General features: G+C 38.7%; 1 protein-coding gene across 1 annotated transcript in view; it reads left to right on the top strand.

Moving 5' to 3' along the window:
* Nucleotides 1-23525, top strand: part of hs3st4 (heparan sulfate (glucosamine) 3-O-sulfotransferase 4) — a 107122-nt gene extending 83597 nt beyond the window's left edge. The window contains exon 2 of the mRNA XM_026929451.3: nt 17418-23525. Coding sequence (XP_026785252.2) covers nt 17418-18072 — 655 coding nt within the window. The 3' untranslated portion in view covers nt 18073-23525. The remainder of the gene's footprint in view (nt 1-17417) is intronic.
* The last annotated feature ends 389 nt before the right edge of the window (nt 23526-23914 follow it).

The raw sequence follows: 23914 nt of genomic DNA, 5'->3' as shown, positions 1-23914 counted from the left end.
GTTATGTATTATTACATTTTTTTGGCATAGACGTGAGTCATAATAACTTCCACTTCTGTCTTTCAACCTTTACCCTGATTGTTCATTTCATGCTCCCAGCTGTCTGTGCACTTGACCTTTTAAGGAGTCTTGTGGGCGTCACTATATGCAAATGAGCTGTATCATCATGCTCACGCTAGAACAAAGAAAATCAGGATTTCTAAAACTTTTGTAAATCTGGTAGAAAATGTTATTTTGGTTTGGCTTACACATACCTTTACACACAACTTTACTAAAAGATTGATTAATGAGCCTGCTTGTTTCTTTCTCTTTTTTTTGTCTATTTTAGGGGTTGGAGACAAATACTCATTTTTACTAGCTGAGCAGTAATTCAAAAAAAGTAGTCGACTAATCATCTTTTCCATAGTTAAACCAAAAACTGTTTCAGGACATCATTATTTTTAAGCTGTTTTATTTGTGCAGCAAAAAAAACGCATCAAACTGTTTTGTTAAGTTTTGTTATCAGCCTCACAGGCTAAACATTACATTTCCAGCATCAATGCTTTTTTGATTACACCACTAATGATGAAAGTAAATACATCAATGCAAAAAAGTGCATAATAATAAATCTGTGTATCATATTACACTACTCAACTAGTCTATGCAACTTCTTGTATAACTTTAAACTGTTCAGTTTGCTCTCTCTCTCTCTCTCCCACCAACTGTTGCCTATTATATAAATAAATCATAATGACCATTTTATTAAAAGCATTAATGTAATGTGAAATGGAAACCATGACAAAAATCTAGACGCTGAATCCATCAAGCGAGTGAGAGGACACACACAGTGCGGTTGAGTAATGGACTATTACCATTTTTAGCTAACTAGCTAACAAAAAGTAATTCGAGCTGCCGGCTAACTGCTGTGTTCTAAGTCTGGATTATAAAATGTCCATGTGAAGAGGAGAGTCTAATATGTGTTCATTATGTTCCTCAAGCACAGTGACATCCTTTGGGACTGTATGAGTAGGAGCTGAGTCCCCAGTTACCTTCCAGATGAAGCGCAAACTGCAGCATGTGTTCAATCTACTGTAGTCATAGTAACTTATCCATAATTACAAGATGTTCCTAAGCAAACGATTTAAACCAGCACGATGCTGATTACGTGGCCTGCCAGCTTTAATGTTACGACTAAGTAACTGTGGGATTACGCTATTGTTATTGTTTCTAGGGAACCACTTTGTATTGCTCATATACTGTATGGCTCGAAAGCAGTTCAGGTTCATTTAAAAGAATACAATGATTTTTTTTTTATTATCGTTTTGTTTAAGAAGGAATCCCAGCCGGTGACTATTCTCATTTCCCTTCACATGATCAGGTTCAGAGTGCTGCTGTCCAGCCTGTAAGGTGCTCGTTAGAAAAAATATTATCATGTTAGCCTGTCAGCTTTTGAAAAATAATTAAAAAAAAAGTTTTAATATTTATGCAAAAAAAATTCTTTTTTTGTTTTTAATTAGCCAATCCAACTGGTTGATCAAAATGTGTGAATAAAAAAAAAAAAATCAGAAAATATGTAAGGAATGAAGCTCTTGGGTTGCTGTGCTGTTACAGGAAAGTAATCAGTGAAAGTGCAGAGTCACGTGATCCAGCGCAAAGGGTTTTTTTTTGTTTTTTTGGAAAATATATATATGTAAATCACCTCCAAATGACATGAATAACATGAATCTTGATTTCTGTGGCTCTTTAAACTTTGTGCCATTCTCAATCTTTATACACGTTCTACACAAAATCCTAACTTAAGTAAATTAAGTAAAAAATAATTGTGAAAAAAAATTGTGCCAGACTCCACTTAATGACTTTTTTCTTTCTTTCTTGTTTTTTTTTTTTTTTTTTTTAGATTTTTTACCTCAGAAATCAGCTGCATAATGCAACAAGAACATTACTATATTTTGTTCAAATATTTAATATCGATAAACACAACTATATATATCTCTGAATGCTAGCAATTTTTGTTTATAAAGAGACTGGGAGAATTTATGAATTTATATTATTTATTTATTTCCTTTTTTACTCATAGTATACCCACACATGACCAGTAAATGTAACTTTTTAATGATATTTAGAAAAAATTTTAAATAAAAAAGGAATATGACATGCAAACTCTCTAAAGAAGCTGGATATGTTTTTGAATAATTTAAAAATCATTTTAAAAAATGCAGTTTCTCATGTTAAAGCCGTACATTCTGAAGTGTCTTTTAAGGAATAGATTTACCTGGCTTTTTACTGACACTGGAGACTCCTTCCAAAAATGTTAAATAGCTAAACATCTCCTCAGAGAAAACACCACATCAACAACAATTACACACATTTTTTTAAATCAGTTTATCTGGCGCCCCTGTGGAAGTTGTTACTATAGAAACAGTGACGTATTAAAATGAGTGTAAATTTGCCCTAGCTATGCTTTGACCAGTCAGAATTGAGAATTCAGCAGCTCTGTGGTATAAATATTCATAAATGTTAATAAATGTCAGTCAGTAAGAACCCATAAGTAGTTTGAGGGAAATTAACGGGGTGAATGAATCCATCATGAGAAAAATCTCGTGTTGTCTGCGTTTTCTGTAAGTGTGTGAGCTTTCTGTGCGCGCTTCGCCTTGCCTTGCCTTGCCTTGCCTTGCAGTTAAGATGATCATCACATTAGAGTGCTTCTGGGAAACTGAACAAACAGACAAAATCTCTGAGCTTTTACTGAGAGAAAATCCAAATAAATGGACAAAGTCTTTGCTGCTACGATCCTTCTTCATCCCCTTCAGTGCACAAGTCCCTGCTTACATGTATGAGGTGATAAAGGCAAAGTTTTTCATCTCTTCCTCTCTGCTGAGATACCTGAATCTAGTTTTTTTTTCAAGCCTGGAGGTGAAGCTGGAGATTGAAAGACAGAATATTCCATCAGTGCCTTCAGATGTGTCTTATTTGCAGTTACGGGACACTGTGTGATGCTGGAGCTCTTGCTCAGCTGCTATACTTTGAGCCGGGAAGCTCCTCAGTGCTCATCTCCTCTTTGATAATAAGCTCAAATTTGAGTTTTAGTGCACTTTTGATACCACGCTAAATCAATGCAGTGAATTAATCTGGCTTTGTAAAGCTTCCTGCTGTAGAAAATTGCACTGATGGTTTAGTAAATTGAGCATACACTATTTAAGGTATTTGTTTCCAACCATGCTATAAAAGACTTATTGGAGCACTAATAAAAAAAACTAATTTTTATAAAGATTTTTATGAATTTGATATGGCCTTAATGTAAGAAAATAGTCTGTTTTATTACGGTCACAGACTAGCTTCTGTGTAAAGCTCCTTTAAAGCATTTTTGTTCATTCTGAAGGAAGAATTGAGTTCCTTCATTCTTTAAGGACTTCACTTTGATACAACAGACTTAAAGTTAAAACTAGAATGGATTCAGAAATGACTCACAATTCTTAACACAATTAGCACTTTCTGACTCTATAGTGTACAGTTATAGAAGAGAAATCATTTATAATCGCACTATTTGGTGTCACCTAGATGAAGATGTGTTCCCTTTTTCAGTCTTAAGGTTTTGTCCTCATGTCGTCTCAGGGAGTTTTTCCTCGCCGCCGTCGCCTCTGGCTTGCTCATTAGGGATAAGTTTATACATTTAAGATTTATATCCTGAATTTATTTATTTCTGTAAAGCTGCTTTATGACAGTTTCCATTGTTGAAGCGCTATACAAATAAAATTGAATTGAAAGGTTATTACTAAACTGCAACTGTAAACACAGACACACACTTATATATAAATGTTCCATTTTTGCATTTATTTTCCATAAATGCTGTTTCTGGTTTAAGATCCCTCTTAAAACCATTATGCACAGTTAATCTGTATATCTTTAAATCATTATCCTGCTTTTTTTGCGGCAGGTGTTTATGGCAGATTGGCACGCTGTAGCACACTACCTCTTCTCCGGAGATTAAAGATGTGTACAGTGATTTACTGGCTGTGCTTAAACAAGCTGCTCATTGGCCCAAGGCCATCTGAGGGCTGTCTGGAGATCCATCCAGTATTACGCTGTATATCTAGATCCATCTCCTCACTGTGAGCCAGTGAACTGTTCAATGACTTGGGACAGCCATTTCACAGTCGGCATGCTCTGTGTCGCTCTCTCTAAAGATAAAGAATGATACTTTTTTTGCCTTCTCTCATTTTATTGAGCTGGCACTGCATGGTGCTAGGGAAGATATAATGCCGAAGTTTGACAAGAAAGCACTCAGAGCTAGGAGTGTAGGAACATTCAGTGGATGTATGTACTCCTCAAATTGGAACTGCAATTTTTTCAATAACTTGAGTATTTTTCTTTTACAGCTCTAAATCAGATGGAATATGAAACGTTTCTTTTCTTTTTTTCTTTTTTAATTTATCGTTTGATGCAGTGACTGGTATTTAAGACAGTGCTGATTGTGCTATCACATCTGCTATTTATAATTTGGACTGCAAGCCTGTAACATAATCCAGACAAGAAGGCAAATTGGTTCTCCAGGCAGGAGACAACATGGCACCTGTTCTCTACTCATTGCACTGATAGAGCAAACTTGGGAGACATCCATGTCGCAATATTGCAGGAAAACTAAGTTAAAGATGTCTTTCGAAATGTTGTAGGTAGCATACGGTAATTAGCAGAAAGTAACTCACAGACATTAGCAACCTTAATTCAGTGACAGCTCTTTTTCAGCTCTATAGAGCAGTCAGAGAGGCTCGCTACATGACACACAAGTGGAAAAGCAGAAACTCCTTGCACACACAGTAGCCTGAGCCAGGACCCTGAGTCGAACACTCCGGAGTAAAGCCACTCGGCTGCCAGGACAGATGACCGTTCGATATCTACTTTCCCTCTCCACAGAGCACTTGTGGGATTCTTTGAATTATACCATCAGGGATGGAGTTAATCTTCTGCCTGCTAATAAACAGCAACTTCATCAGGTCTTGCTGCAACCCTTAAATGCTTATTCAGTTGCTCACTGGCTCAGTGCGGCTCTCGCCGGCTTTCTGCTAGAGCAGTCAAGAGGTGCTGAAGCTACTAAACAACTGCAGGACGACTGCTCTAATCTTTACAAGAGGACTTGCTTTCTTGTTAAACTTTTTACATTTAAAGCTTGGCTTATTATTCAATTATTCAACCTAATGTGTGTTATCAAGTAACTACAATGAAGCTGTTACAGGAAGAAAATGAAATTGCATACAATTAAGTGAAGAATGTACAGTACCCTTCTCAGACTCATGGCTCTTGGAAGGTGTTAATTTCAGTCTAGCAGCAAATGTTGCACCTTTATTTTGTGTGTGTATGTGTGTGTGTGTGTGTGTGTGTCAGTACATTTAGACCGAATACAAAGTAGCCTCAGTGTGTAAAATGTTAACAATACGGTGACCAGCCTGCTGTATCTCACCTTCTCAATTTGCCGACTGGGCGACAACAAAAAATAATTATCACGATATTCGCTTATTGAAATAGCGTGAATATTGATAATGTGGTCACTTATTAATCAATCCTTCTCACATTTCATGCATTTAACCCTTTTTACATAATAACTATTTCTTTTTTGTTATAATGCATTATAATTTAATATTCCAATATTTATATCATTCCTTGATACAAATTAAATTAGGATTAGCCTACCGACACACACACACACACACACACACACACACACGCACACACACCTGTGTCACCTCTACGATAGCAAAAGGCTAAAGATACTGCTTTTATCAGAGTTGGCTGATTAACTCAAAATCGCATAGTAAATAACAATAAATATTTACTATAATATAAATATTTACTATATTCACTAATATTGTTTAGTGAGTAAATTAAGGAACTAAAACTAGCTCTTGTGGAAATGAAGGCATTCTTGTATTAACAGATCTCAAACACGAATGATGTTATGTTGGTTTGTAAGAAAGACACTACATCAGCAGTATTTTGGTTTAAACCAGATGAACGAGGAGAACAGGAGGATCTAAATGAAGATATTTGTAGGCTTTGCAAATATCATGTGGTTATGATTATTATGATCGTTTTTTTTCATATCAATACAAAACATGCTTCAGGCAGCGCTTTTCCATGCAAAAAATGCTAAGATCTCTGTTAATTCTATTTCCTCCGTGCAGCATTGATTGATTATCGCCTGTCAATCATCAGCATTGGGTTACGTGTCAGTCATCGGGGATATCCGATTACATCGCTCAGGTCTACTTGGAATATATTCGATTATATGAATGGCTTAGTTTATACGGATATTGCTCTTGTATGTAATGCAACTTTCATCTTCATAGTGAAAGAGAACACGTTAGTCCTACACCAGCTTTCCTGTGTGGACAGAGACGTTTCAGACGTTTTAGAAAAGACTACTAACGCCCGTACCTCTTAAAGGCTCTTGCTGTGACATTGCTGTTATTCATGTTTCTCTACTGCTGAGACACAAGGGTCATGTCTCAAGACTTCACTGTACACCATTAGAGTTTCTGTACCATGATGCACTGCTGTTAAGATTGTACTAATATCTTAACTTAGCATAACTCACTCTCCTACAACACTCCCTATGCCCATGATTACTTTGAGAAAAGAAAAAACTCTCAAAAAGTCTCACAAGATGCAGATTAATGATGTACATTTGTAAAAGGGTCCCAGAGAGTAAATTGTAGTTATTCTCCATAGGTTGCTGTAGATTCTATAAAATATGAGTGGCTTGAAATGATCACGAGCGCGTCCTGAGCTCGGGGTTAGTGCTGACATATTTTAATTAAAAGCTGGACGCAGATTGCCACCAGAATCAACACTGTCCTTTGTGGAAGGAAGTTGACTTCAAATAAACTGGGAAGACTTGATAGGAAGACTTTAATTGAAGCTCCAGACTTCAAACCCCTGAGCTCAGAAATGCTAAACTAACCAGGAGCAATTTTATCAGGATATAACTGGCACTCCCTATTTTAGTCAATCGTTTTTTGATGGCTTTGCTGTTGAATATGTGAGGGACGAACATCCAGTGGGGATGAACATGTGCCAGGATTAAAAAGCTGGCTGTTGGGTGCTTTTGAGCACCGTTGCTTGGCAGTGCAGCCTAAAACTAATCACATTCCTCTCCGTGCAACTCATAAATGACATTTCTTTATGAAATCCAGACTACTATTTAGACTCCAACTCTTTAGAATTTTTTTTTTAAATCCTGCAATGAACTTCATGAAAACTAAATTGAATGTGCTATGCCATGAACGTGGTTAACACACAGATTGTACATAGTTTCACCATAATACATTTGACGCAGGGTTTTCTTCTGTGCCAGCAAATGCACAATTTGGATTAGCGGAGGTTTCAGTATTAGGTCGGCTTAGACCTTAATGGAGCAGCTTAGGCCCCTCGGTGCATGATTATAACATTCTTACCGGTCTATTTCCATCAGGGCAGATGTTCTGAAATGAACAGAGCCACATGGCCGCATCTCAGCGGTGACTAACACTGCCATAATCGAGCTTTTAGTGACCTGTGTAATAGTTGTTTTGGAAAATCAAAAATGACACAGTGAAGAGGCGCTGTGTAATTACTATCAAAAAAATAATATTTCTCACCGAGAAGAAAACCACAGGTTATTTTTGTGATGAAAGGCTATCACTTTACTGTCTTCGAAACATGTCGCATTGTCCTTAAGTCTGTCTCTGACACTGGATTGTGGAGATCTTCGCTTCTATCAAACTGAGAATAGAGTACAACACTGTATCAGGGCAACATGTCTATGTATTAGTGTGTGAGTGTGTGTAAGACACTGACTGGCTCACACACTGTCAGTGTCAGCACGCAAAAGTGGTACAGAGACACCCTGATATTTCAAATCTGAGTTCTGAGTGCTGACTCCATTTCTCATGCCTTAATGTTCTTTGCTGTTAAAACATATCAGGAGTCTGCACATTGAGAAGGAGTGACTGGTGTGTTTTGTTTGATGGATTAGTTGGGAGGCATTTTTCATCTTCACTGACATTCTCCTTATTAGTGTTTGCATATTCAATTAATCATCTATAATTATGTAAAAACAGGTGACCTGTTCAATCTGACTTTCTATATTGTTTGTTTGTTTTTTAATTGAAGCACTTTGCACAGAGGCTATAGACACTATATGGACAAAAGTATGTGCACCCCTGACCATCACACTCATATGTGCTTGTTGAACTTCCCATTCCAGATTTATTCCCCTTTGCTGTTATAATGAGCTCCACTCTTCTGGGAAGCTTTCCACTAGATGTTGGAGCGTGGCTGTGGGGATTTGTGTTCATTCAGCTACAAGAGCATTAGTGAGATCAGGCGCTGATGTTGGGATGTCGAGGAGGTCTGGGGTTCAGTCGGTGTTCCAGTTCATCCCAAAGGTGTTCAGTGGGGTTAATGTCAGGGCTCTGTGCAGGACACTCGAGTTCTTCCACTCCAACCTTCTCAAACCATGTCTCGCTTTGTGCACAGGGGCATTGTCATGCTGGAACAGGTTTGGGCCTCTTAGTTCTAGTGAAGGGAAACTGTAAAGCTACAGAATACGGAGACGTTCTATACAATTGTGTGCCTCCAACTTTGTGGTAACAGTTTGAGGAAGAACTACATATGGGTGTAGGGTCAGAGGTGCACATATTTTTGGCCATATAGTGTAATTTGCAGATGAAAAATTTGCCCAGTGAATTAATGCTAAATAAATATCTGCTACCCTATGATGTGATTTTTAAAATTCAGTCCAGCTCCTGTTTTTTTTTTTTTTTTTACAGCAGCACTAAAAACTGACTGACCCGCTGCTCATGATTAACTGTACTCACAAATCGTAACATTTAAATAGCTACTGTCACACTTATAGGAGCAGATATATTAAGATATATTTATATCCATTTTCAGGTGCGGTTGGTCTGTAACCCACACACATCACCGTGCGTGTTGTGTATGAACCTGCAGTACAAGCCTGCGGTTTTTGTGCTGTCTGGCCCTCATACGTAAGCATTTGATGGAGGATGACACAAAAAGTGGGAAGTCGGCGCCAAAAAAATAAAGAAAGTGTGGAGAAAAGGATCAAAAGACCCCATTGTAATCTTTAATAGAAAAAAAATCATATTAAAGATTACCAATTACAGTATATATACAACCAAATTTAATAAAGATTATTAAACCTATTCCTAGATATATTTTACTAATTTCAAGCTTGAAATGATCTTGTTCTTTTGGCTGATAATTGTGCCAATTTTACTCATTTATTGTCTTTATGGAAAGAAGCAAAATTATAGAAAATTTACAGCTTGAAACAGAATTAGGTTTAATAGAGACAGAGATAGATTTAATCGTACAATATGAAATAGATAAATGTATTTAAGATATTTTCACTTGATGAGATGCTATTTGTTGAAGTGTAATTACACTGTATGCTGACTCAGTACCTTCTAAGTTGTACTAATTTGCCTTGTTTGAGAAAACAAGGCAAGAAAAGTCTAATTCTGTTAACAGACATAGTTTCATTGTGAATGTTACATTTTTTTTTCTTCAAAACTGTTCATTTGGAATGTGTCTTCATCCGTACAATCGAAGCTGTAAGGTACAGTATAATAAATATCACCGCTAAAATGCTTAACTATTTTAGATTCTGCAGGCATGAACGTTCCTCGCATATGACTCAGTGATAGAGTTGAGCTATTGACACTGTTCGCTCTGAGGTGGGAGTGAAGTTGTGAGTGATTCACTGCGACTCCACGCGAGGGAGTAATCAATGAACAGAAAGGGGAGAGGCACCGGCCAGCAGCCATTTCTACCGAGTCATTTCAGAAGTGAAGTCTGCTCCAGTGGCCTGACTCTAAGAAGACCTGAATAAAAAAATCAATCGTGTTGATATCCCCCGCTAAAACCTGCTCTTAAACAGAAATGTTCCAGCTCGTCTATAAGTTTACTGACGCGATCCATGCAAGGGAAAAAGTAGCACAAAGCCTCAGGAGGTCTCTCCTAGCCACTGCTTCACTTACAGATGGAGGAATTGATTGAGTCATATATCCATTTGACAGGAAACCAAAAACAAAGACTAGACAAGTTCAATTTTTACAAAATGTCAGTTTTGCATGCACGATTACGTTGTAAATCCATCAACAGGAAATTAAGCGGGAAAGGAAGTAGTGCATCGCTTTTGCTCTATTGATGACTGCTGCACAGAGACAGAGATGGTTCAAATGCACTTTTTTTATTGATATTGTTGTTTATGCTCCTTTTGCTATGTTTTTTTTTGTAAAGGCACGGAGTAAATGAAACCTCAGCTGCCCCGAATGCTAGTTTGTGCCAAGCTATTATAGGAAAGTGCTGTGGACAAATAGGGACTTGTGATGCTGACTTAAGCAAGTCTCAGGGCCGAGCAGAGAGGATGTGGGCCTAAAAGCATTGTGGGGCTCCAGAGGATCACAGCTCATCAACCAGTGCAAGAAAAGTGGCAGTATGGTATTATTCTGTGGTAACTGAGCACTTAGGGACAACTTGTGTGTGGTTACTTACATGTAGTTCACTTGAATGTGCAATCCTAGTGTTTCACTGTATTGCACATATTGCAGAATAAAAAAGTTGTTTAGATTGCTCGCAATAAAATGCCCATGGGCTTGTGTTTTATGGCGCACACTCCAAACACGATATACATTCCAAACACACCACACTTGATTTAAAGGCATAATTGGTTGATACTGTAAATAGCATGGTCTTGTTACGCTATAGATATGTTTCATGCTCCATGCACTGGTGTCTGAGCGCGGATGATACATCTCGTTTGATGTCAGTCTTTTGAAGCGTTTTTATGGCGATGCATGCCATATGCTCTCTGATTGAGCAGGATTTAGCGCCTGTGCCTACACACTTTCCTCTGTGCTAATGGACGCCCTTCATCGCTGTTACTCACACCAAGGCCTGCATAAAGAAGCTGGAGAGTTAATGTGCGTGGCCACCAGTCAACCCTCCCTGAGCAGCAGGATGAGCACTCGTCCATGTTTTTTTTTTTTCCCCTCTCACGCTATAAAACCTATCACATCCAATATGTCAAATTAATCGGTTCTGCTTAAGTGAACCAGGTGTGCACGATTTTCTGGATATAAATGGTATAGCCTTAGCCTCAGATGTACCCAGGTGTGACTGCCAATTCCAGTGTTTTTTTTTTTTTTCTTTTTCTTTTTTTTTGCATTTTGCAATGCCAGTAAATTTTCTGCAGTGACATTGAAAACACAAACTGATCACTTTGTTGCTGTACTCTGCAGTTGCACACCACACATCTACTTGTGTTTGTAATCATAGATTATCAAGGGCTGTTGTGAGCAAATTGTATGTGTGTGGCCTCAAGCACTCTCAGCAGCTCATCCAGGGGGATGTAAACAACACGAGGGTGAAACACTGCAAAGTAAATGTATAAATATTCAAATGAGTGGGTGTTTGCTGTTGTCCAGTCTGCACAAATGATAAAACAAGCGAGATTTCTCCTTGTTTATCTCCGTTTCACTGCGTCGTAGCCAGAGGTGGATCTCAGCGCCTGTGTCCTCGTCGTTTTTAACATGCTGGAAAGAAAAACAAGCTAATTTACAAGGTTATATAGAAGGTGGTTTCATAGAGCAATAATCAGGTTTATGGTGATCTTCCAAAGATCCATAAAGTTTCTCCCCCTCTGTTTTATTTCATCATCTTCCACGTCCAAGAGGCAAATAAATATTTAATTTGAGCGTTGCAGCTTGATGGTGGTGTTAGAAAAAGTGTCAGGCTGCAGCACTGTTGGAAGTTGAACGGTCTTCTGGGGGATCGCGGGAGAGGAGCAGAGAAAAGGGGGTTTGATCAGGACCAGCTGTCAGTTCCTTTTCTTAACCCTCCTACTGAAGCAAACAGTTCAGCACCAACATAATGGGCTTACTTGATGCTGGGAGGAAGCAGCGGCATTTAAATCTCTCTCTCTCTTTCTCTCTCTGTCCATATAACTATATTCACAATACCTTTAGCACTTCTCTCAGACTGAGGCCATTGAGTCTGTATGACAGGTTCTTATTCCGTATCAATTGTCAAAAAGAAATATTTTCCAAGGTTTTACAGTCTTATAAAAAAGGGCCTCCAGCTGATACATGTAAAGGATTTTGCAAATATACAATGATTTTAGATGCCTTTCATCCAATGAACTCTGTAGAGCACATAAATGAAATAAAAAAAATACTATAATCTGCTCATAAACATAGCATCTGTCTCTGCCATCCATTTAGCTTTATTATAACACACACACACAAAAAAACATTTTCACCAGTTTTATCTAAACAGGGTTCAGTCAAGAGCTTAAGTCTAGAGCTTTCGATTTGTGCATATATTGCTTCTTATTTTTGTTTCTTATGTTTCTTATATAAAAAAAAGGTTCTTCAAGGATAGTTAACAGTTCTAGCTCTCTAAAGGGTTTCTACCTGGAACCTTTTATAAGTGTGAAAACCTGTATGTTTTAAGAATATCGCACGAGCTCGAGTGCAGTTATACTGAATATCAGCACGGTTGTGAATCGGCTGTAGCTAATCACAGCGTGCTGATATTCAGTAAACTGTAACCGCACTCTTACGCGTGCGCTATTGCTTTTATACAACAGTTATATAACTATAAATAAGAATTAACATCGAGTGACATTTCAGACACAATATGGCCAAATGTTCTGTTTATTTTTGATCCGCTGTTTCAAAATAGATCCAGAAGAAGCTGCACTCACTTTATAGCACCTCGGCTAGCTGGCTAGTTGGCTAGCTAGCTCACATTGATTTGTACATTCCTGTTTAGGGTGCTTCCTGTAAAATGAGACATCAAACATCCCAGTGAGGTTATAGGAAATATAAGCACTCTTGAAGCCCTGCTCGTCCTTTCAAATTGATGTATAAAGAAGAGTTAAAGAGTTTTCAGGATGCATATATAAGGATGTTAACATAAAGGCACCAAAACTAATGTAAGACCTAAATTTTGCCCTTTAAAGACAGATACATTATACGCCAATATGTTCAACCTGTAGACGCCATATCGATACCCATCTGATATTGTTTTCTTTCAAATGTTTTTTTTTTTAACCGAAGCACTTCACTTTCATACAAAAAGCACTTACTTTAAATATAATACATATAATAAAGTATAAAGCACAAATGGCACAAATATAATAAAATCTATCCTAACAAAAGAAAAAAACAGTCACATTTCCAGCTCCAAAAATAAATTTGATCCTCTGATCCTCCATTTATCGCTGGTATTGGCTCGATACCGATACTGGGCATCTCTAAGCATAACAAATAGAAATGCTGTGAAATGTTTAAAACATTGTACTTCCTTCCCTTCTCAGAGAACCTACTTTAGGAGCAATGCTCTGAGAGGATGTCCACGTTGATATACCAGCACTAATAATACACGAATTTGTGATATGGAACAGTGTCGTTTTTATGACGCTTTAAAAAAGAAGCTATATTCACTGCTTAATAAAAAGTCTCTTGTCTTTTTTTAATGCTGCAGCCTCAAAATTGCAATTCAATTGCCATGTCTGTACAGCAAATGACTCTCTGCTCTATGTGTTTAGCTTTGTGTTCGCTGGATCTAAAGGTACATGTTTTGCCAGATTTCAATAAACGGCTCTTCATAGTAAGTAGGGAATGGGTTTATTTAGAGAAATGAGTAAACCAGAGTAAAGTGATTCTGAAGATCTTTCGCCGTTCTGTTCGTAGCTCACTGTGAGTGGCCATTAAATTGCTTTTAACTTCAAAGCACTAAGAGCAAAGCCATTTTTGAATGTCCTTCTAAAGCAAGTGAAGATTATTTTAATTCTTTTGCATAGCTGTACTACTAGTTTTATAGCAATATAGCGAGTACATCTAAAACTTTCTCAGGAACTTGCTAATTTAGGCTGTTACTGGCTCTGAAATATGACTTTTAGGTGACAATTGCTCTTTGTACTTGTGTTTGTTATTAGGGCTAAAAATAAGTGTTGTATAACACACCAGGCCATGTGAAACACAATCGTTTATTGTGCTTAAGTGTCATATCCAGGTGTTACACAAGCATGGCAAGGTCTATAGAACAAAAGGCCACAGGATGTTATGCGATTTGTCTGAGTAGGTAAACAGCAGATGGTGAGAAGTGCCTTTTCCAGTGCCGCATGCTTTATTTATCTGCCCACCTGAACGACCCATGCCTGGGTGCTTTTACGTTTCAGGGTTCTTTCTGTTCTGGCTGAGTGCACGGCCGGGAGAGGCGTAGGTAAATCAGCTTGTTTATCAGCATTGTGTTTGCCGTTCCACCTCCCCGTCCTGCTTGACATTTTCAATGTACATCATCCATGACTGATTCTCTCCCAATCCAAATGAGTTCGACCTCGATCACAAATGAAGGTATCGGGCCTCCGTAATCTCCATATTTCCGCAATTACACGTATAATGAGTTGTGCTGAGGCTTGATGAGGACAAAAGGCTGGTAATGGGCCCATCTTAAATGAAAAGGGTTACCTTGAGCACAAGTCGCATGTCCTGCCGCACCATCCGGAGAAGCATGACCGCAATATTAAGACAACTTGGCGCTGTGTTGAAGATGGGTGTGGCTTTCCACTAAGGTGATTTGTCATGGCCTTTTTGTAGGCATCAAGATTTCTCTCAATGTTGTTTCTCACATTTGTTTGTGCTTGAATTTAAATAGTCAACTCCTGAAGACCTTGAAAGGAGGGAGGGGAAAAAACTGTAGCCGTTCATAAGCATGCTGAGGAAGAAGGGGTTACTGATGGTGCATAATGAAAACTAATACAGCTCGTAGGTGCCATGCAAGCTAGAGATATGTTTTATATCCCATTATATCCCAAACGGCCATCGCTCAATACCATGTACAGCCAGAAATAATCCATTGGGAAATAACGCACCAAGAGTGCAACGCTGGTGCAGAAATGAAATTACAAAGCAGCTTGTAAGTGAGTGTCTGTATGTGCTGAGAGGGTTGTGTGTGTGTGTGTGTGTGTGTGTGTGAGTTCACCATTTAATGTGTTTCATTTAGGGGTCCATATTAAAATGTGTTCCGCATGCGAATAATTGACTGCCATTTTAGCTTCATGCAAGCAACTGTCATAATCAAAAATTAGACCTATAAAACCAAGACACTGTTTTTTTAGTATATATATTTCATTCTTATACTAATATCAAAATATTTTTAATGCAAAAACCTGTGACTGACATACTGTAAATAGCACGGTATCAAAAAAAGAAGGTAGAGGTGAGGTGTTTTCTGCATGATTAAAAAAATCATCCCTTTTTTAAGCAAATATAGTTATATAACTTGTACCAGTAATAGATTAATTATACTGGGTTCATTTTCAAGCATCTGGGGCTTTAACACAAAAAAACATGTTAAATTAGAATGATTAAGTCAGTACAGTCATAGCATTTATAAAGAGAAAGACATGAGAGAGTGAGTGAAAGCTTTACAAGTCATCTTGCATGTAAAGCTCTTATAGTCTTATAGCAGCGAAAACGAAAAGTTATGCGTACATAGGCTTGTCTGATATAACGATATTATCGTCCCTAAACGATATTACGTTGTCACGGTATCCGGTGACGTTTACTGCAGATTATGTTATATTACCAGACCTGGCACTGTTACACATCTTGTGTAGGAGCTCCGCAAAAACAGCAGAGTACGCTTATACGAGTTACCGCTCGAATGTACGCCAGATTTTATCTCCTGAATAAAATAAGAGATGAGCCGATTGACATGTGAATCTGGAATGATCTGCGCGGGTGGTTTGAACTCTCCGATATTACCAGACATTGATTCCTGGAAGCCCCGCCCACTTCTTCCATCACACACGCTCTCGATTATTGGAGAATATTTTGAGTTAATGTGAAATAAAATCTGTCAGTGTATGTTCAACTTAGTTAGCATTAGACTAGTATATATTTAGCATCAGTTTATTATAGTTATTTATTTATATATTTATTAGGGATGTCACTGGAACATTTTGGCCAAAAATTTATCCAAAAGAGAAAAAATGGATGAAGATTTTGACTCAGACAGATTAAATAGACCTCAGATATAACACTTTAGAAACAATGTTAGCTGTGATGATAATTAGAAGGTGATTAAATACGCTGTTGTTGTTTTCTTTTGACTAGTGCTCTCCTGCCCAACACTCTGAGCAGCATCAAGAGAGAGAAAACGTCGGCCATGTGGACATCAGACAACCGATTTCTAAAGAGATTACATTGAAATGTGGTGTTTTTTGGGTTTTTTTTTAACTGTTTAATGCATATTACTGCAGAATCTCTTAATAATCTCAGCTAATACTGTTACACCCTCCCCTCCTTTCCTTAAACCTGAAATGGTGGAAATGATCATTTTGCTGTCTTTTTGGCCTAAAGTTTCTGGATGATTAAATCATTTATCAAGTTATTTTAAAATAGAAAATCACGATCAAGGACAAATCAATATTGCGCAAGCCCAAGTAACGTGTAGGTATTGTTACATAAGAAGCAAACCGTGAACTGAAATATTGATTTTGATCCAACAGACACAATGGATGCCCAGCTATACTACAACTACACACTTTGTGCGTTGACATATAAAAGTGCAGTAAAAGAAAACCTTACAACGATGCAGCACGAGTGAGGAGTTTTCTAAATGCAATCTGTAAATTGCTCACAGAACGTAGATTACATCTCATTTCTTGGAAGGCAGACTTACTGAGAAACCACTGGTTTCTTCTTTCCTGTTTTATACTCATGAATGACTTGTGCCTGTGCCTTGATTCATCTTTCAACCAAGTCCCCAGGACAAAGTTGAACATAATATTTGCAGCAGTGGCAAATTGCTCCCCACTATCCCTCCCGATAAATCTCTGTAGGCAGAGACATTTCTCCTCTGCTACAAATGATCCGAGGGAACGTCATAATTAATCACCGTTTCCCTCTGCGCTGAAGCGCTCTTAAGCTTAAAGGGAGGAGGACAGGGAAGACTATAGAGTTGACAGAGGAGACTGGGGTGTGTCTGAAAGAGACGAGGAGGACTGCTGAGCTCACGGGAAAGATGTAAAACAAAACAATCCCCCAGGCCAGAAAGCATTAATGTTATGCAGCGAACTCTTTTATTTATTAAAGCACCGAAACAGCTCCTAATGCAGATTAAGCAGTGAGCATGCATGTTTACTCTGTGTATCATTTTCATTCTTTTGATGTAATGTAATTAGCTGTACATTTTTGCTGTATGTATAGTCGTTTTTTTTCCCCCCCTGTAATCTACTTTGTACTGATTTTGCACCTCTCCTATCATTGGGTGTTGTCTTCAGTACCATACACATGCAACCTGTTTCACATCTACTCCTTTCCAGATGAAATATTATTCTACTAATTTTTGGTCTGCTTGCATTTCAGGGACTTAATGCCTTCGACGCTGGAGGGCCAGATCACCATGGAGAAAACGCCCAGCTATTTTGTGACGAACAGTGCTCCAAAGCGCATCCACACAATGGCGAAGGACATCAAACTGATCATAGTGGTGCGCAACCCAGTGACACGAGCCATTTCAGACTACACACAGACGCTGTCCAAACGGCCCGAGATCCCCACGTTCGAGGTCCTCGCTTTCAAGAACCGGACACTGGGCCTAATCGACGCCTCATGGAGCGCACTGCGCATCGGCATCTACGCGCTGCATCTAGAAAACTGGCTCCAGTACTTTCCCCTGTCACAGATGCACTTTGTGAGCGGTGAGCGGCTCATCACGGATCCCGCCGGCGAAATGACCAAGGTGCAGGACTTCCTGGGTCTCAAGCGCATCGTCACCGACAAGCACTTCTACTTCAACAAGACCAAAGGCTTCCCCTGCCTGAAGAAGCCTGAGGACAGCAGCACCCCGCGGTGCCTTGGCAAGTCCAAGGGCAGGACACACCCCAAAATAGAGCCGGATGTCATCCGCAGACTGCACAAGTTCTACAAGCCCTTTAATAATATGTTCTACCAAATGACAGGGCAGAATTTCCAGTGGGAGATGGAGGATGGAGGTGACTCCCCCGGCCCACGGGACTGACAGACTGGCGCACCGCCGCTCCACCAGCTTAAACCCCACCACCGCGAAAAAACACCAACATTCTTCATCCTCCTTAAACAGTGCTTCAGCACAACCAATCAGTAATAGCTGTCTGTATTTAGAGCAAAGATTTTACCGATTTGCTCTTTAATCCATTCCCCAAAAAGCCAATGGTCTTCATGGTGGCAATTTGTTGTATATATATTATACAGTACATAAATATATTTATATTTGTGAAAAGAACATGCTTTTATTCATTTTGTTTTTGAACACAAAGTTGCTCTAAAATCATGTCTACTATGACGATGCATGCAATGAGTTAAGTGTCCTTACCCCCTCAGCCATATGGATTTATCGGTCTGTTTTTATTTGTTTGTTTAGATCATGTCACATGTTACCTATACCTGCTGAAGGGTCTCTAGCAAATCATTTCGTCCAGTCTTGACATTTAGACTTAGTTGTTCAGAATCAAAGCAAGTTATTAATACAGGTTTTTTTTTCTTTTTTGACGTAATCTACTTCAAGTCTGTGACCATAGGTTCAGATTTATTCCACAAAACTGCACAAGCATCTGTATTTTTACACTGAATATTCAGCATCTACATCAATTTGAACAAACAAGCATCATTTTTGTGTTTTTTGTTTAACTGGATTTAGGTATTTTCTCAACTCATTCTCACTCCCAACGCGCCAAATATTGAAACATGGGCAGAAGCCTGTAGCGTCACTGCACGCATGCCGAAAGGCGCCTTTGGCTCGACTAATTTGACACACTCGGTAATCCTATTTAAAGCCCATTTACTTCAGCTCTCCAGCACGAAAGGCAAATGCATGCACTGGCTTTGAGGATGAACTTTGTGTTTCAAAGGTCTGCTGCACAGAAGGTGAATGAAAGAACAAGACACAGTCCATAATAAAGGATAACAATTTGGTGATTTTCTATTCGCATTGTTCTTCAGTGCTAGACCTATCTGCATATGGTCATAATATTTAACTTATCATATTTATCAGTAAACGGTTCATTACTTGTTCGTGGAAGTCTCCTCATCATATTTTTTTGGCGCGCTGTAATGTTGGCCGATCAAAACGCTTGACTGCCTAAAACAGTCTCCTGTAGCTAAATGAAATTCTAGGACCTTCCTACAGTAGGAAAAGTCTGAGACCACATTATAACTGGAAGTTTTTAAAGAAATAATCGAAACAAAAAAAAGGAAATGTTCAAAATTCTAAATATTCAGTATTCAAGATGCTGCACATCTGTGACATTATGAGATTCGTAACTTATTTCTACTAAAGCAAAGATGTTCCGTGAAATTGATCTCTTTCACTGAAGAACATGTTCAGACGACACTCCTATGGATTTGATCAAACGTGAATCATCAGCTTTTACACAAACTTGTGGAGTCCATGCCAGATCGAGTGTACACTATCGTTAAAGCAAAACAGGGAGACATACCAAATACTAAGACATTTTCAAAATCATCAAGTAAATATTCTATGAATGTTACTTTTAACTCAGGTTATTACTGATAATATCTTTTGTAATTAAAACGTTTGCACAATAGAAGCATTTTCTTTAGCAGTCTCAGACTTTCAGACTCTCAGTTTATTTTGTCAGACTTGTATTTATTTTTGGGGTGTTTTCACTATCCACATGTTGGATAGCATTAACATCTACTAATTTAATATGGACTTTATTCTTGTTGAAATTGATTCAAATCAGTCTTAATTAACAGATAATTAATTAATCACACTCTCATAATACACCCAGTCTCACATTAACAACTACAAAGGCGGTAAATGTGTTTGCCTTTTGCGTCTGAGAGATGACGCAAGTGGGCTTTCATTGATAACAACAGGATTAATGAGTGAGTCAAAATAGTGACGGTATAAAAGTGTATAGAGTGATGCTAAGAGCTTCTGCCCATGCTTACTCAAGACTCGCACTGGGAGTGAGAATGGTTTGAATTACCATAACATGAATTAGCATTCTTTACCACAATGACATAATCTTTAATGTGAAGCAGTACACAGCACTGTGGGATACCTTCAGTAGGTAGTAGTAATGTCTTCTATAAGTTAACTGGCTAATTCTCTTGTCAACAGCATAAGAACAGCTGATTTGAGCACCATTACACGATGAATCATTGTCATGCATGGGATTAATCAGGAAAACGTCAAAGAGGCACACATATGCTTCATAACCAGCCTTAAAGCAACCTTACTCCTTACTATTTGGTCCACGGTGTAGACGCAAAAGGAGGCGTGATCGAGTGTAGCGACAACACAGACGGACTGGGCAGGAGGGTGTTACCAAACATCTGCTGTGTGAAAATCTTGACGTTAAAGATAAATTGGTTATTACAAGACAGGCCTCGGCAACATTGTTATTGTTAAAATCTTCACTCGTTTCTCAGTGAATTCTGTTCCGTTCCAGTGCAGATATGGGTTCAGGGTTGAAATTGTAGGGTTTGATTTCAATGCATGTAACACTGGATGCAAATGTACTTGCTCAGGTGCTGACACTTTTCATGCTGTTCGTATAAATCTCAGTTAAGGTTTAACAACTGCACTATGGGAACTGGAATTGTTTATCCATCCATTTTTCGTACCGCTTATCCTACACAGGGTCGCGGGGAGCCTGGAGCCGATCCCAGGGGACTCGGGGCACAAAGTGAGGGACACCCTGGACAGAGTGCCAAGCCAATCGCACACACACACTCACACTGCAGACAATTTAGAGATGCCAATCAGCCTACGACGCATGTCTTTGGACCGGGGGAGGAAGCCGGAGTACCCGGAGGAAACCCCTGAAGTACAGGGAGAACATGCAAACTCCGCACACACGGGGTGGAGTTGGGAATCGAACCCCCAACCCCAGAGGAGCGAGGCAAACGTGCTAACCACTAGCCACTTTTACATTATTATTACTATTATTATTATTATTATTATTATTATTATTCATAATTCAGATTACCTAATTTACCTGAAGCCATGCTGATAAACGTACTTGATCACATCTGCAATGAAAGACACCCTTTTGCACAATTCCAGATGCTCTAACATTGATATTCAGTTCTTATAGTCATGAATTAAGTACTACACACTTAGTACTAGGTTACTGACTTACTGAAGGAAGTTATTAAATTGGTATTTTAATAACACTGACCATGCTAATGTGAGGCAAAATGTGATACATTTCTTTTAATTAAGTAGAAATCAACGTCATCATAAGCAGCAAAAACAAGCATTCAGCACGGCTTGCATGGGTTCAGACGGAGCAAAACGTTACACAGAGAAAAATGATTTATTCATATACTATAGAAGGATATAAAATAACATATGCTAATACTATTTCCGCAGCATTTTTTTTGCGGAACTTGGCCCTGTGTAAGTTAAGAAATATTGTAGTTACATTTGTGTTATGACATTTAAATCGAGCCCTCAGGGTTGTGAAAATGAGATAAGCATTAACAGTTCTCTTTGGCTTGCGGTTCATTTATTTCCATCAATTATTTATTTCAGACACTCAATCCATCAAGGCATTGTGGACGACTGCTGCAGGAGGCTTACTTATACCAACAAAATACCAGACAAAGAAAAATCCAATTCAGCTGTTTGCAGTGTTGCTGGAAATTTGTTCAGTTTGAGGAGGGATTTTTTTTTTCTTTAATCAGGACCACAAGTGATTGTCGTTTGCCAACACAGCCGTGATTATGATAACAGGGTGTCATTACCATCTCCTGCTTTTCATAAATTCCTGACGTTGTTTTAACCTTCAACTGCAATTAACTTTCATCTCACTTTTCCGCCGTAGTTATTGCTTTGATTTTCTTCCTCTTCGACAACTTAGACAATCAATACAGACAGCGAATCAATAAACGCAGCCCTACTCCACATCTTCGCTTGCCATCCGCTGAGGTACCGCATCGTTGCTTAAAAGAAGAAAAAAAATTCACATTTTACTCTGTAGAGCAAAATGCTTTTGTTGTTATTTATTTATTTATTTATTTATTTATTTAGTGGAGTGTGTGCTTCTAAAGAAACAGTACGATAATTATCTTTCGTAGGCTTCCACAGGACACAGAACTCGATCTAATGTGAGTTACAAACAGCCTTTTAACAGCACAAGCATAAAAAAACCGTTCAGCTGGCTAGTGTGTGAATTATAGAGGAGTATTTTAATGTATGTACTGAAATACTTTTAGCATAAAAGTATTTTATTTTTGTCTAGCAAACAGCTTGGGAGCTATTATTCTGACTGTACTAGCATCAGCGTCCTGTGTTCTTCCAGCCAGGAGGGAGGAAGCATGATTTAGGGATTGTTCGCGAGAATCTGACTTACAGATGTGCCGTGTTTATGCCGTGATCAAAAAATTACATGCACAGTGCACTTCAGGGAAATAATGATTGGAAGATCAGCGAGTCTGCATAGCAGCATCACAACAACATTCAAATGAGCGCAGAGAACGAGTTATCAGATTAAGTGCATTGTTTTTTTTTGTTTGTTTTTTTAACCAGGTCTTACTGTAAGCTGGAAATGCTGGAGAATATTGCATATCTGCATTAGTGGTGTATTAGAGTTTCTAAAAGCAATTATGCTGTCTTATTCTCTGCCCTGTGGAAGCATATGGGAGGTAATTTCTGCACCATATCACCATGTAAGCGCTGAAGCACTTTGGTTGTGTTGAAGCACTTTGAGAAGAAGAGAAGAAAATCCTGCGTGCAGCCAGGCAGCGCTCTCTGGGTGTATACTGTGGGCCGGGCTGGAGTGTTTATTGCCTGAGGGAATTCTATGGCCGCAGGATAGTTACACAGAGCAATTGGTTCAATGAGTAACTGCCGCGCTGCCCTTTACAATCCCGCACCCGATCACTCGTCTCCGAGCTGCTGTATCCCCGCATGGTTTAAAGGCTCAGATGTAAGGTGATCCCCTTGTTGCCACACTGTACATACTCTCTGATTTCATATTTCTCTGTTTCCTGCCACGAGCAGGGTTTTTTTTCTGACAAAAGCACTGGGGAGGTAAGAAGAAAGGTGATATATGGCGCTGCTGCTAAAGTTCTGCCAAGACTCTGCTCAAGCTAATCATACACACACACACACACACACACACATATGTTCTTTTTTTTATTATTCTTTTTTGTCTTGTTCTTTCAGTACCGAGATTGTTGTGAGACTACAATCAAAACACTGTGTGAGGGGGGGAATGATGTAGAAGATATGACATTATGTTTGTCATAATTAAAGAAAGTCCTGCAAATTTTAAAAACATACAGCTTTATGAATATGGTATGTATATTTGCACTTTGATCTACACATCAACTGAAAACATTTTTTGCTGCAGTGTACATAATAAAGGTATATAATGTATATAAATATATATGAAGCCAGTCTTTTAAAATGGAGACAATAAAAAAAAGAAAGAGAGAAGGCGAGTGAGCTCTGAGCCTGAGCTGTTGTTCTGCTGCCTCGGTGAACAAGGGACAGGGGCGGGGAAAGGGGCGGGGGGAAGGAAGAGGGGAAGAGAAACTTGAAAAGGGATTAATTTCTGAACACGTTATAATCGTTCATCCCATCTCTTCTCTTCTCCGAGAGCCCTTTGTTTGGTATCTTTTTATGGTAATAAAAAGGGGGGATAATAATGCAAATCTAAGCTGCGGTTAGTCCTGAGTTAAATCATAGGCTTTATAGTGAAATTGGGTTGGGATGCTGTCAGGTGTGTGGAGCAGGAACACACAATGGTGCATCGCCTCCGTCTGCTTCGGATCAACCCTTATCTGCCATCTGCACCAAAAAAGGTTGACTGACTTTTTAGCCCATGTTTCAAAGCCTTCATTAT

Source organism: Pangasianodon hypophthalmus, chromosome 23 (genome assembly GCF_027358585.1).
Source record: "Pangasianodon hypophthalmus isolate fPanHyp1 chromosome 23, fPanHyp1.pri, whole genome shotgun sequence".
Classification (NCBI taxonomy): Eukaryota; Metazoa; Chordata; class Actinopteri; order Siluriformes; family Pangasiidae; genus Pangasianodon; species Pangasianodon hypophthalmus.
The sequence above is the reverse complement of the archived record's forward strand: the minus strand, read 5'-3'. Positions and strand labels throughout refer to the sequence as shown.